Consider the following 14,183-nt stretch of genomic DNA (forward strand, 5'->3'; position numbering starts at 1 on the left):
ACCATATGAAATATACAGCTTTATTCATTTGCTTTACTCCTTTTAATACAATGACGTAATTAGTTTATGCTTCCATATAAAAAAAATATATGAGTGAAGAGAAATTTTCCGCCTGGCTCATTCAGTTTTCAATTTCCAATTAATCAATGCGATTAAAATCCGCCTTCGGTTTTTCGTAATTCGTTACCTTTACAACTATGCTGAGCAGAGAGTTTCATCAGATGCATTTTAAGTGTTGCTTTTAGTCGAGTCTTTGTATTTCGTATGATGCGTATTATTTTGCCATTCCTTAGAGGATTCACACACATTTTATATAATTTCTAGATCTGGGCTGCTCTCGTAATGGTGTTGTGAAAATTAAAATGCAAACAGCTAGACAGTAACTCCTTCGTTGGAGCTGCGCGATTCCAAAACGCGTCGCCGACAACAAAACGGGATCGTAAAATAATTTAATGGTTAAATTAGGAATATAGACGGGCTTAGGGCAGCGTGTAACGGACGTAGGGCACCTCCACATCCTCGCCATCCACATCGTTGCAGCAGATCTCGAAAACCAGGGATCGCTCGTGTGGCTCCAGGCGACGCTTGGACACGCGACGCACGACCTCCGACATCGGCAACGGCAGTCTCTCAGAGCACTTGGCCTTGGGCATGAAGAACGAGTACAGCATGGACACGCCCTGCGAGAGCATGGTGATCTTAAGCTTCTCATTCTCCTCGAAATAGTTGAGGAATTCCTGCAGCGACAGCTCCCCGGTCACCTCAAAACGGTCCCACAGCGTCCACTCCTTGCCGTAGTATGTGTTCTTGGCGGCAGGAAGCGGCTCAGAGAAGGCCATGAACGGCAATGCCAAGTTGGCGAAGCCGTTCTTGAATTTTACGAGATCCCGGTGGCCGACGATCAGCTTAATCACCTCGAGCACAGCCAATCCAGAGAGCACCGACGTGGTGGTGGCAATAGCAGGTATGATTTTGCCAGCAATCAACTTGGACTTGTGGCGATCCGCTGGCGGAATCTTGTAGTTGGCGGCGCGTAGATTTGAGCAGGCCACAATGAAGTCCATGTGCAAGTTACTGTCGTCGTCCTTTTCAAACTCAAGTGGCGTGATCTTGGAGCTTTTGTCGGCGTTCTTTAGCAGCTCTGAAATGATCTTGTCAACGCGATCCTGGTCCAACTCGCCGTCATCGAAGTTATTGGCCGAGGCGGCGGCTGCTGCCTCATTGGTTTCTATTTTCACGCCCGAACGGGGTTTAAACTCGGGCACCTATAAATCAATAATATCAGAAATGGTCCCCGACGGTATTAATCTCGAACAACTAACCTTAACCTTCTGTACCAGCTCTGCGATCGTCTCGCGATTGCGAACCTGCTCAATGCCATAGACCTCAGCTCGAAGATTGGCGGCTGCGTAGATAAAGTCGAGGTGCATGGGATCGTTGACATCAAAGACCAGGGGATCGGGGCACCGCTTGGGACCAGACCAAAACGGCTGACCACTGGAGGTGATCTGATCAGGTGGGAAGTTAAAGAGCAACTGCTTAATCTGGTTAACATATTGATCCTCCCAATAAAGACGGGCCCACTCCACGCAGTGCGCGAAACTCTTGGGTTTGTCGTCGATCAGAGCTTTCTGTAAAAATAAATTACCATTAAGTACAACATATTAGGCAAAGAAGTAAATTCTATCCTTACCTTGATGGAATCGAGGATCTCCAGAGGCTGAATACCAGGCAGCTTGGCGATTCGCTCGGTGAACTGAGGATCGGCGATGTACTGAGCAGCATTTTCTGCAGACTGCTTGAAGACGCCCTCAAAGGCGTCACGCGCCCACTGCAGAGTGTGCTCGATGGCATTGGGGAAGTTCTTCAGCGTGCAGATGGGAATACTCTTTTCTGGGGGATCCTGGGAGGAGCTATAAGATTCGGTGGCAAAGGGCACAATCACCTGAACGTTGCCCAAAGTTCCCAGAGTTCCGGTCTCGACGAGCGGAATGCGGTTGAAGATGCATTTGCGATCCATATATATGCGAGCATCCACGTTGTCCAGCGCATTGGCTACACCATCCAACTTTCCAAAGAAATCTTCGGAAAAGACTTTCTCTGTTTCGGCGCCAACGCGCAACTCGTATGCGGTGACATTCACTTCCGGATTCATCCGTTTGATAGCGTCGGCGGCCGTCATTGATTTAGGCTTCTGCACATCATGCGGGCGGAACAGGAACTGCCGGTTCAGATTCGACTTCTCAATGAGATCCATGTCTGTGACGAAAATCTGGCCATTGCCAGTTCCCAGGCCCAGCATTCCAAAGTTTTTCAATAGCTCACAACCAATGGCTCCGGCGCCGACAATAAACCATTTCGAGTCAGCCAACTTCTCCTGGAACTTCTTGCCAAATATGGCAATCTGAGAATCATAGCGCGAGCCCACCGGCTGGGCATCCGCCTCCTCGACACCCTCTGTGGGCAGACACTCCAGGGCGTCAAAGTACAACCACTGGTAGATGGGTGTAAACTTTCCACTGCAGGCCTTAAGCACCTCCTGGGCCACAATTCCACCAACGGCCGCGTCCAGCGGGCACGTATTACCCGAGCAGATTTTGGCGAATTGCAGCACCAGTTTTTCGTCGACTTCCGCGTTGCTGCTGGCTCGGACTACCTCGAGGAAGCTGTTGGCGTCCTCCTCGTTCCAGGGACGCGGTAAGGCTCCATTATGGGCCTTGCGGTAGCAGGAGAGGGCATTGAAGGCCACGTGCAGCGTGGCCGGCGAGTCCAGCTTTGCGAAATCGGAGATCAAAAACTCCGGCTCCTCAGTGGCCTGTGCCAGGGGCTTGAAGCTGATGGTCTTGGGCATCTTCACCTGGGTGGCCACTCCTCCGCTCTTATATTCTCCAAACTTGCTGGTATCACCGATGCTAAATGTGTAGGGTCCCAGCACTGTGATCTTAAGGGGCTGACAACCGTTCAGTTCCTGCATGCCCTGCACCTCCGAGAAGGTGACGTAGTCACCGTCATTAAAACCATGGCGCGTCTCGTCCAGGCAGGTGACGACTCCCTGTGCGTCGTGCGTGATACTAGCTATCATGGTGGAGATCGGCTGTGTGCCATCCTGATCGTAAATGGTAAAGCTCTCGCCAAAGTCACAGAACACCTTGGCGAACAGTCCGCGCGTCTCGGCGATGATCAGAGCAATGCCATTTTCATGGGCAAACTTGGCGATCCTCTGCTGCTCCTCCCCGTCGGAGTTGGTCAGTACCACAACGCGAAACTTGCGCAGGAACTCCTCGGTAAGCGGCCCCGTGTGCGAAACGGTGCGCACATAGTTGTTTAACTCGGCCAACTGGGCGCAAGAGGCCTCCGCACGATTCTTGCCGATATCGGCTTCCGTGAGATAGAATTGCGACGACAAGTCATGGAGCTGCAAGACAAACGAATAATCATTAATATTATATATCAACGGTGATGAAATTAGCAGACGGGAGCCATGACTAACAAAGGAAAATTGGTTCTGTGCCGAGTGTACAGCAAAGACATATTTGTCATTAGAACAAAAAAGTTTTTATGATACAAGAAAACTTTAAATTGAAAGGCTATTAACTAAATAATTGATATATTACGGTTTATGAGAAACTCATAGATCTTAAGTTGAATCTTTCAGTGCATAAAACAAAACCGAATGCGTTGAGCAAAGGGGAATGCAAACACAACGGCAGCGAGCGATGCGCATACGGTTGTCCCGCTCACACACTTTTCGCATGGCGCAGACATTTTGAGGCAAATAGAAAAAGAAGGAAAACCGAATTACACACACAAAACGAATTTTTTGCAAGCAAATAGAGATGTTAACCTAACCTTATTTCGCGCGAAGTCTATGATAAATAAATCAAATAAAAACTGAATGATTCACTAAGACCAGGGATGCCAAGTCAGCCTTTCCGGGCATTTCCCGCGTCCGCCTGGAAAATTATCGATTTTTTCTTCGCCCCACACACATACCCCACAAGTTGCTGTGTCATGCAAGGTGATCGATTTCACGCCGCCCAGAATCACATTCTTGGCTATCTCCAGGCCGAGTCCTCCAAGTCCCGACAGAAGGATATCCGAATTGGCCATCCGACGCATCGCATCGTGACCCAGGACGTACAATTGGCGCGAGTACAGCGATTCATCGATATCTCCGCCGGCGGCGGCACTGTTTCCAGCCATGTTGCTGCTTCCTTCCAGTTGTCGGTTATTAGTGCTGTTATTACTGTTATTGTTGCTGGAGCTGACGTTGTTGTTGCTGTTGCTAGTGGCGGATGCACTGGAGGAGGCTTCTTGCGATTCTATTGTGGTGGTGTTCAGGTAATTGCGCTTCTCCGGCCGCTTGCTTCCTTCCTTTTCCACTGCTGACGAGGTACTAACGTCGTCGCCGCTTCCTTGGCTCTGTTTCAGTTTCTGCTTTTCGGCTCGCTTCGCCGCAGCATTAACGCCGCATGTGTCAGAGGTAGACGACGATACGCACAATTCCAGCTGGTGCTCGCTAGTCGTCTTGCTCTGGCACTTGCCCGAAATGTCAACGCCGCCTGCTTTGTCGTGATTTTCGTAGTTGTTGCTGCTACTGCTGCTCGTTGCTCCGCCGGCTTCTTCCTCTTCCATTCCCATTGCCCCCACTCCGTCACCCAACAACTCTAAACGCCTTTTTTTGGCCAGCGGCGAATGGTCACTTGAGCTGCAGGCTGGCGAATCGGCCATCAATTGCTGACCGCTCGACATAGCTTCCTTGCTGAAATATTGGCAATCGAATTTCCCAGTTGCGGCTGCACCGCTCGCCCTCTCTCTTTCGCACACACGCACACTGCAGAATGCGGACACACGCACACGGATGGACACACAAGAACGCTATTTAGTCCGGAAGTCAATTTCCCGTGGTTTCTGACTCGTTCCAGGACAGCGGATTCTATTTGTGGCCGAATTTCTAACAACGCACTCCCAAAAATACAGAACACGCACGATCGAGTTGCAGTATAGAATTCGCAGTAGTGTGGCCGCGGCTCTTGAAATTGGCAAGCCTGCCCAGTGTGACCGACCTGTGTGAATTGGAGGTGGCACAATATAGATTTTATTGCGATGCTATCGATATTTCCGCAATTGGTTAGTTAGGTTTCTTTTCTATATAATAACGCCCAGATTAATAATCCAATTAATTCACATTATTTTAATAATTAAACAGACGGCTTTCATTTTTATTATTCTATTATTTGTAAGTTGGCCAAGTAAAACCAAATGAATTTACACAATTAAAATTGGTAAGCGGGACAAATAAATCAGATTCAAAACTGATTTGCAATACTCCAATTAGCAAAGAATAGGCAGTGGGTTTAAAGCCCAGCTAAGCGCAGTTAAGACTTAAACCTTTTGTGTCACTAACTTATCTAAATAATATTTTTTTGGAGATCTGGCAGGCCTGAATAGTCTAAGAGGCGGTGTTGGTAAACACAAGTTTACCGCGTATTCAGGATACATTTGAAATCGTTTATGTTTATGTTTTTACTACACCGACTGAAATATTAGATTTTGTTAGAGTTAGTTAATTCTTTTTAAACTTGAAAAAAAAAACGGTTCGGGTTCAAAAAATACAAGCTCGTTTAATGAAAATATGGCTCGCATTTTCAAAAATTTGTTGATTTCAATTGACATTTTTTTGCTATGTAATGTTCGAAATTTAAATGTATATTGGTAATATATTTATTTGATAAAATTTAAAGTGGGTTTTAATTTGTTTCAAACTGCTTATAAATAGATGATAACAGACTTCTGGGTCATTACTTTATTTTTCATAATTGTGGTGCAAGCACAACCCTGATATCTTGATATTATTCATTATAATAATAATAATTATTCATTATAATATAGCTTGGCTTCCCCATTATAAATTCCTATATACTTTGTACTGGTCAAACTTAAAAGTAACTTATACATGTATATGGCTTAAACTTGATATTTTTGAATTATGCCATTTAATAGATCGTTCTTATTTTTCTAAACAATTCAAAAATTGTGTTCCCTTCTTCTATAAATAAAGCAATATTCACAATATTTTGAATAAATAAAATATATTGGAATATTCGTTTTTGTGAGTGACATAATATCGATTGAAAGTTAATTTAGCAAATACATATTTCAAACGTAGAACAACCTCTTAATAGATGTGTGTTCAAAAAACTTAAATTTAATAATTCTTTACTCTCCGATTTCATCAACTTCTAAGCCATTAGCTCGAAATTGAAATATATACTTCAATGAGTTTGCTGGTCATCAATCTGTCGGCACTTGAGGCAATTATCCTGGCCCAAAAACCCCGATCGTGGCACGCGCCCCTCGGCAGTTGTCCCACAAACCAACACCAACTGACCCACGGCGAAGTCCTTCGGTGTCGCTTGGTCCTGGCCGGGTTCAATATCCTTTGAGAGCGGCTAATCTATTTTCGGTCGGGGTTCCCTTTCTGTTCTGTGCAACGGTAGTCGAGCATGAAAATGCGTAAATTTCCACGAAAAACAGAGAGCTATCCTATACCAGTTTTCCGAGCGGCGGGGGTGTGTCCTTTTCAAGTGTTGAGAGCGTGCCATTAGGAAAATGCAGTACGAGGGGCAACAGCTGCAGGATCTAAAGCCCGGATCTTGTCGCACAGTTGCGTAAAATGCATTTTAATTTACGCCTACAGCTGCGCGAAATGCTGCTCCCGTTTTAGAAATTCCCCCCTCCCTCCTCCGACGCTCTAATTTTAGTCCGATCTCGATAGGATCGAGAAACTAGCCGCGGACTTTATCGCGTGCGGTGTGTTCCACGTCCTTGTCGCGTGGTATAACCCGAAAAACACAAATTCCTGCCAAATTAGCATACTGATCCTGCAGCGAATGAGCGGGGGTGTCTGCTGCCCATCTGTCCTCCAAATATTCTGCATCGCGTGCCCCCGAAGAGATATAAACATGCATACGTATGTACATATGTGGAATGCACTCCGCCCTCCCTAATTAAGCACATCACATATGGCCACGCATCATCCCTATGCAAATATTCAACCATTAATCAATTGGGAATGTAATTTGAATATGAAAAGCCGCTGAAAAAATGGCTGGCACTATTAATTTCGCCGCTGTCAGCGGCTGGCAGGGTAGAAATGCCTATTCCCAAAAATTGGCAAAGGGCTTTGGGTTATTTTTTTTTTTTTTTTATCCTACACCAAATTATTGTAACAACAACTCGGCAAATTGAATTTAAAAAGAACAAGAAACATATGCTCATTAAAATCAAGAGAGCTGGGAGGTTTTTCATAAATAAATAGATAAATGATTAAACTCTCCTTAAACTGTTAGAAAAGTCTTTTTATGTCCCCTTCACTTAAAAATTATGCCTGAAGTTCCAACTTTTTTCTAAAACATTGAGGATAACACGAAAGGCACGCAGCATTAGGTGGCATTTTAATACTCCGCTTCTTTCAGAGCGACAATTGTTCCTTTGACTAACCCCAAGATTGTGGAAAACGACTCCTTGTTGAGCCACAACTACCGAGGTGCCCATCTAGCCCAGTGTCTCGAATTGCGTTTATCAAGGAGAAAATATATCTCTTCTGGCGATCAACATCTTTTTGTCCTACGAGTATTGCCACTAAATGACGAGCGGTTCCCTCGCTTTAATTGTCTGGGAAAATGCGCATTATCGCACAGCCACCATCTATGAGGAGAAGGAAGACGATCGCAACAATTGAAGAAGTGTCCCCTGCCGCCTTGGAAAATACGTTACAAATCCAACGCTTCGGTGATTTGGCTCTGGGCCTCCAGTGAGTTGGTCAAGTGGATTGCCGCTAGTTGCTGCTGGTCTTCCCCTATGCGTTGTACCAGCTCTTTCTGGCCTAAATACGCGCCGCTTTATGCTCGCTGAGTAACGTGTGAAAGTCGAGGGAAGCCGGTCAATGTAAGAGCCCGAATGAAACTTCGAAGGAAGTGCTGGCTGCAATTTTGATTTGGCCCCGCGGCGGCGGCATTGTTGCAGTTGCACGAGGGCGTGGACAGTTGGCCACAGGTGAGTGCGTCTGCTGCCCAGGTAACTGCTAATTGGGGCCCACGGCGGAGTGCGGAGAAAATGTGTGTGATATAATGAATTATAGATTTGCCAACTAATAAGGCGTAGCGTCAGTAGTAGTAGTAGTCGTAGTAGTATGACAAATAATTAGGCACTCATATTTGGTCAGCTTTCGTTTAAATGTTACTCTGATGAACTAAATAGCTATCAGTTTTTATCTGTGCACTGAAAGTCCCACCGAATGCAATCAAAATATTTACGAATGCAGTGGAGTGTGAGCTGTGCGGGGCAGGAACTCGAGTTGCAAAGGTGTGAAAGGACAATGCGAAGCTGTGAGAGCTGTCAGGAAAATGCAAATGCCGACTTACCTGGATCTCGAGAAGGGGTTGCCAACAATGGCGGGCACGACAAAATATTTTCAACTATTTCGAGTGTCTTTTGCAGCGCAGAAAGGGAATGGGGCAGGAGGAGGCGATCCAGGATTTATGTATGTAAATGCCCGTCCAGCACTCGAGTCGAAGGGCTGGAAGTCGAAATTAAGTTGTAATCTTTGTAATTTTTGTCACTCCAAAAGGGGTTGACAGCGGCCAGCTGCCTCACTCCCTTCGTCCTTGCGGAGTCCTTTCTTCCTTAGTCCTTTCCTCGCATTTCTACCTTCTGGGGCGACTGCATAAAGCGACACATTTGTTTTGTAAATATTGCGTTTGTAATTAATGCGCGAATATCGAGAGACACATTTCTCAGTTTCTGGCGTTTTGTCTTTGGGCACATTTGCATATGGGCCGCGATTGGCGTCATTTTTCAATTGAGAGTCATTTTTCACTATGGCCAAAGGGTTTGCCTATTCAAATTTCATTCAACATAGATTAATGGGTTCAGCGTTTGCCTTTTTGGGAAAATTTAAAAATTTTGCTAAATTTTGAAAATTAAGAAAGAAGATGGAAACGGGAATTTGAACTATGAGTGAAAGAGACAACATTTGGTAAACTAACTAAACTCGATATGTATCTATGTACAACTATTATATTTACAGTGATAGCACGTCTTTTGAAGTATATGTTTTTGCATACATTGACACATCATCGTGTGATTAATTTGCAAATATGTGAATTTTCTCACTCCCTCCGATGAATTTCCCTTCGATTTGATCAAGCCATCAAGCAGACTTTCCTGCGCTTTTCCCACTTCGAGGCGAACTCATCGAGTGATAAATCAATTCAGTTTGGCACATGCAAAATCATTTTGCAGAAATTTGTAAACATTTTATTGCAACACAAAGTTGCAACCCTTCCTTTGAGGCGACAAAGTGAAAGACAATGGGATTCGCAAAACGGACAGATGATGCGTTATCCAGGAATCTATAAATTGTAACCCCTTGCCTGCCGGACCGAAATGCAGCGAGGATCGGATCGGATGGGATTGGATGGTATTGAATCGTAACTTTGCATATATATGTGCAGTATAGTATAAGGAGTAGGGAGTAAATGGAGTCTCGGTTCGGTTTATTGCCCATGCATAATCCCTGTTAATGTGCTTACTGCGGACAGCATTTGAATAATGCCCAGTTAACGCTGTAATGTGCTTAGTCGCAATCTCACCATCTCGGATTCACGCAATCTGGAGGTGTGTTGAACACATCCTGTCTGGGAATATCGGTGGTGCTGACTTTAATGTCTTAAATATCTGATACTCTGCTCCATACTGTCTGCCGATGGCAACACATTTATTGGGCTCGGCGCGCAACGAATCCATCAATTTAATGGCCAGGCAGGAATATGTTTTTATTTGCGATCAGGCTTCCGAGCGAAGGCGACACTTCCTGAAACAAAAGAAGCCAGCAAAGTAGAAAAAAAAAACGATGAAATAAAAAGAGCTGAACTGAACGGCCAAGAATCGTTACAACTGTCGTAAAGTCTCAGCGACTTTAAGCTGCTTATGCGAGCGGGCTGAAAAATTCGTATAAAATGTATTATGCGATGGTCGGATGGATGGTCGTGCGGAGCAGTTTGCGGTTTATCCTTTCAGCAATAAAAGTATCCGATTACGAACGGCACTGGGAACGGGAACCAGACTCTTCGTCCTCGTCTTCGTCCTCCTGTCAGCGCATAGATCAAATGCTAAAGGACCCAGCTGTGCTCCTGCGCCTTTTAATTAAAGTTTTAAGCCCTTAAATGCTGCTGCCGCCTGGCGCAACTGGGCCAAACTGGGCCAAACACGTCGACAAGGGCAAGTTAAATGCCAGTCAAAGCGTTGACATGATATCCCCGCAGTAAACCGACACTGAGCCTGGGAGACTCACGTCTCGGGGATGTGAAGCCGAGCTTGGACCACAGCTGGGCCACCAAAACGATGAACTTCAGATGAGCCGAGTTCTGGTTGAAGTTGTAGTGATCTCGAATCAAAGTGATGAGCAATGACACTGTAATTTATATACTTCCATATAATAAGAACGCAATATTCTAAACATTAGATAGGAATTATAGATCTTATGTTTTGTGAATGATATTAAGCCCAGAAGGTGCCTCTTCCGTTCTGCAGCCCACGACCTTTGCACTTCCCAAAAGTAATGCTAATGCCAATGCAGTCGGCATAGAGTTATTGACCCGTGCGAGGGCATTGGAGTGTATCAGGCTGGCGAGTCCTCGAGTCACATCCTCCCCGGTCCCCGACTTGGTGGATCATCCACGAGGAGAGGCCCTAAACCCGATTCTCAAGTGGCTGCCGGTTTGGGCAACCCCTTGAGCGGATTACAAGGGAATTGCATCTGGAGTTACACGAGTGAAATGGCCAGCTGGGCGACTTATTCAAATACCTTTTGCTTTTAACTGGCACACTGATCCTTTGTTTTTGGCCTGCCTGCAATCACTCATAATGATTATGGAGGCATTGTCTCTGGTTCCACAACCCTAATGATTCAATTAACAGGCAGCTGAGGACGAATCCACGCTGGTAACTTCAACTGAGGCTGACCAGTTGCAGTTATTTATGTGTCATGTGGGAAAAACAAAAGGGTTTTCGGGCACTGAGAACTTTTCCAAGTCCAAGCCCCCTTTTGTTTTCACAACTCTGACTCTGGACTGCGTTTTCTGGTCCTGCGGGATGAGAGGAAAATCGGCATTGGTCATTCAAAAAAAAAAAAAAAAGGGTGGCTGTAGTGCCTAGGGAAGCTGCTCGAAATCAGGTAAAACTCATCTGCTAGCTCGAACAAATAAATGTTATTAAAAAATCTGACAAAACTTTAATTTTGTTTGCAGAGATGCTGCTGGTCGGGTTTGGAAAACTCCAGGTGAAAGTTCGTTACATTTTTTGGGTAAAATGAAATTCGATTTAAAGTCTGAGGTTTTCCTAGAATTCATTTGGCTATCAAATGTTTTCCATTAAATGCATTTCTTATTGCAGTTGCATTTTCGGCTTTCGTGTTACTAATTGCATTTAAAGTGCCAATATTGCAAGGGAAAATTTCTGTTACATATTTATCAGTACTTTAAACGAAATTCATTGTCATATATGTCTGCATGTATATGTTTTTCGAAAATGTTAATAATGCTTAGTTTATATTTAAGCAATTAAATCGGCACAATGTTAAGATTAATGAAGTTTCCGTCTCTAATTCGATTTTGCCTAGCTACTAACTGCCTATGATTCGTATTCAATAGTTTATTGTTGAAATGCATCCTTCCCATGACAAATCCTCCATTGTCCTGCTGCTAAAATCAACCGAAGACGGCATTAGAATCCTATTAACTAGCCGCCGCAAATTCAAATATTTTCGCCCAGACAAGGAATGCGCACTCCATACAAAATTAAGGCGACGAACTGAGGGAAGCGACGGGACATTTGTTGGGCAAATCAATTAGTCACAATGGCCCTCGGAGGCAGGACAATGGGTCTCTGTGCAGAGAAGTGTCCCTTTTTGCGTACTGGGGCATTTCTGGACGGCTTCCTGGACATAAGGGCGTTAATTATCGGGCAGACGTTTAATGAATGCACCCGGGGAGAAGTCGAGCTCACGTAATTTAAATTTGCTTAAGAAGATTGCGTGTGTTTTGTTTGGTATTATGACTTCTTGCCGCTGGCTTGTCGCTTAGTTAGAGCTCCGAGTGTCCCCGTCCCCGTCCCCCGAGCGACCCCCACCACCGGCCAGTTTAGTTTCCGCTTCCTGTCTCGGCGATGTCGCATCCTTCGAGCAATTAGTGGAGCGATGGGCACACAGGAAGTCTGATTCGGAGTGCCGGCACTCCGTCGAGGGTGAGCCATAACTTCTGGACTTACACGAATCGTGGATTTAATTTGGCAGTACCACATCTGTTTTTTTTTTTTTTTGTACTTCGGCACTAGATCCCAATTTTATATGGCCATAAAGTGCGATTTTGGCATGCACATCGAATGATTTTATATCACTTTCGGGCAGCTGGACACTATTAAGACCATTATAAAATCGTTTATGGGCCCTGGCAATTGATTGATATGTGGCACCGGGAGGTATTGTATGTTCATATATAGAAGGCTCAAATCCAATATCTTATTCAGCCAAAAATTCCCACAATGCAGGCGCAGGCGCAAAAGTATTAGCTTTCAGCAGCGAAATTACCATATGAATTCGAAAGGATTAGGGTAAGCCGAGGAAAGTATCAAATGTCCTGGCTGGCAATTATAAGACTTTACCTAATTACAAAAGATAGTTTCGCCTAAAAGATGAAAACATAAAATGCATGATTGATGCGCTGACAGCAAAGAGCAAAAAACAAGAAAATTTATATTAAAAGTGGAAAAAACTCACAGAAAACTTTCAAGCGATTGTCAAGCCGAAGTTTTCCCTGCCACCACCTTGGGGAGCTCGGAAAACCCGGCCGCAGCTGCCGAGGAAAACTCTGCGGCCCTCATATGCAAATCAGTCAGTAACCGTCAGTTCATCATTCTCGTCCTGCAGATCCTGCAATTTGAGTAAGCGAGTGACATAATTCCCGACAGCGTGACCAACTTTGATTGATCTGCAGATCGGCGAAAGTGAAAGCCACGTCCAAAGACGACGGGCATGGCGAATCGGAAAACTGGTACACGGCCACTTTCCCTTTGTCCTCGGCAGGATCTGCCTGCAAAAGTGTCAGAAATTCAGAAATCACTGGGATTGATCACTCGAGTTTTAACATGATGTAGAGCGTGGCTTTTGCATAATTTAGTTAGGGTTTACAAGAGACTTACAAAGGGATTTATGGGAAAGATCCTAAGTTATGGGAAAGTTGGGAGACATATGGTTTTTTTTGTCACAAACGAGGTTAGCGTCACCAAATGTTACTAAAAGTCTAACAAGGTACATAAAAATAATGTATAATATACTACTATTTGATAATAAGACCTTAAATTAGGACTAAGATATTACTTTATATATTGCTTAAAGCTTTATTATTACTATGCAGTTATTTTAAATGAAAAGAATGTATTGTGTGCTTCTGGACACAAATTTAAACATAATATAAATAGTGCTGCTATATTAGGTATTAATATCAAAATATAACTCTTCGTTATCGATAAGATAATTAGGTCATGCAATCAATCCATTATTAAGCAGCGACCTTTGAGATAATCCCTCATCCACTTTCTTCGACCAGCACATTGACCCGGAAAAGCCGATCCGAATTGATCGGAGGATTATGCAAACATTTGCGGGAAAGTGTCATTAGTCAATGGTCCCATATTTGAACTCTGACCACAGAGCAGTGTTAAGTGGACAAAATGCCAGCAGAAAATGCGGAAAAATCACATCGATTTCTCAGGGAAAACCGCAAGTCGAGACAACCCCTAGAAAGTAGAAAGCAGCATCTGAGAGCAAAGTAGGGAAAGGTGAAAATCCGATACCTAGATGAACCCCTGCGAGAAGGTCTGCGGAACTACCCGGGGGAATATTTCGCAAGTCGCTTACCCAAAAATGGCATAAACAATCTCATTGTGCGCACTCGAACCAAATGATGTGTGAGATATCAATTGTCAAATCGACAATGGAAAGTGACAGATCGGTATCTGAAACGTTCGTAATAAAATTAGAAGTTTATTGATTTGTCCTGACACTTTGGCAGTGGAGCGGAGTCCGGGATGCGAAAGGAAACTCTCGAGCCTCGAATCTGGGA

At 44.5% G+C, this 14,183-nt stretch overlaps 1 protein-coding gene across 2 annotated transcripts; it reads right to left on the reverse strand.

Moving 5' to 3' along the window:
* Positions 1-5,040, reverse strand: Uba1 (Ubiquitin activating enzyme 1). 2 transcript variants are annotated; one of them, NM_057962.5, is made up of 4 exons: positions 3,994-5,040; positions 1,694-3,415; positions 1,323-1,631; positions 1-1,265 (listed from the first exon to the last, which is right to left on the reverse strand). In NM_057962.5, exons 1-4 carry the CDS (start codon positions 4,750-4,752, stop codon positions 480-482), a joined length of 3,576 nt encoding a protein of 1,191 aa, NP_477310.2. In that variant the 5' UTR covers positions 4,753-5,040; the 3' UTR covers positions 1-479. Both variants share the same exon structure in this region, with proteins under 2 accessions (NP_477310.2, NP_001260831.1).
* Positions 5,041-14,183: the final 9,143 nt, after the last annotated feature.

Source organism: Drosophila melanogaster, chromosome 2R (genome assembly GCF_000001215.4).
Source record: "Drosophila melanogaster chromosome 2R".
NCBI lineage: Eukaryota > Metazoa > Arthropoda > Insecta > Diptera > Drosophilidae > Drosophila > Drosophila melanogaster.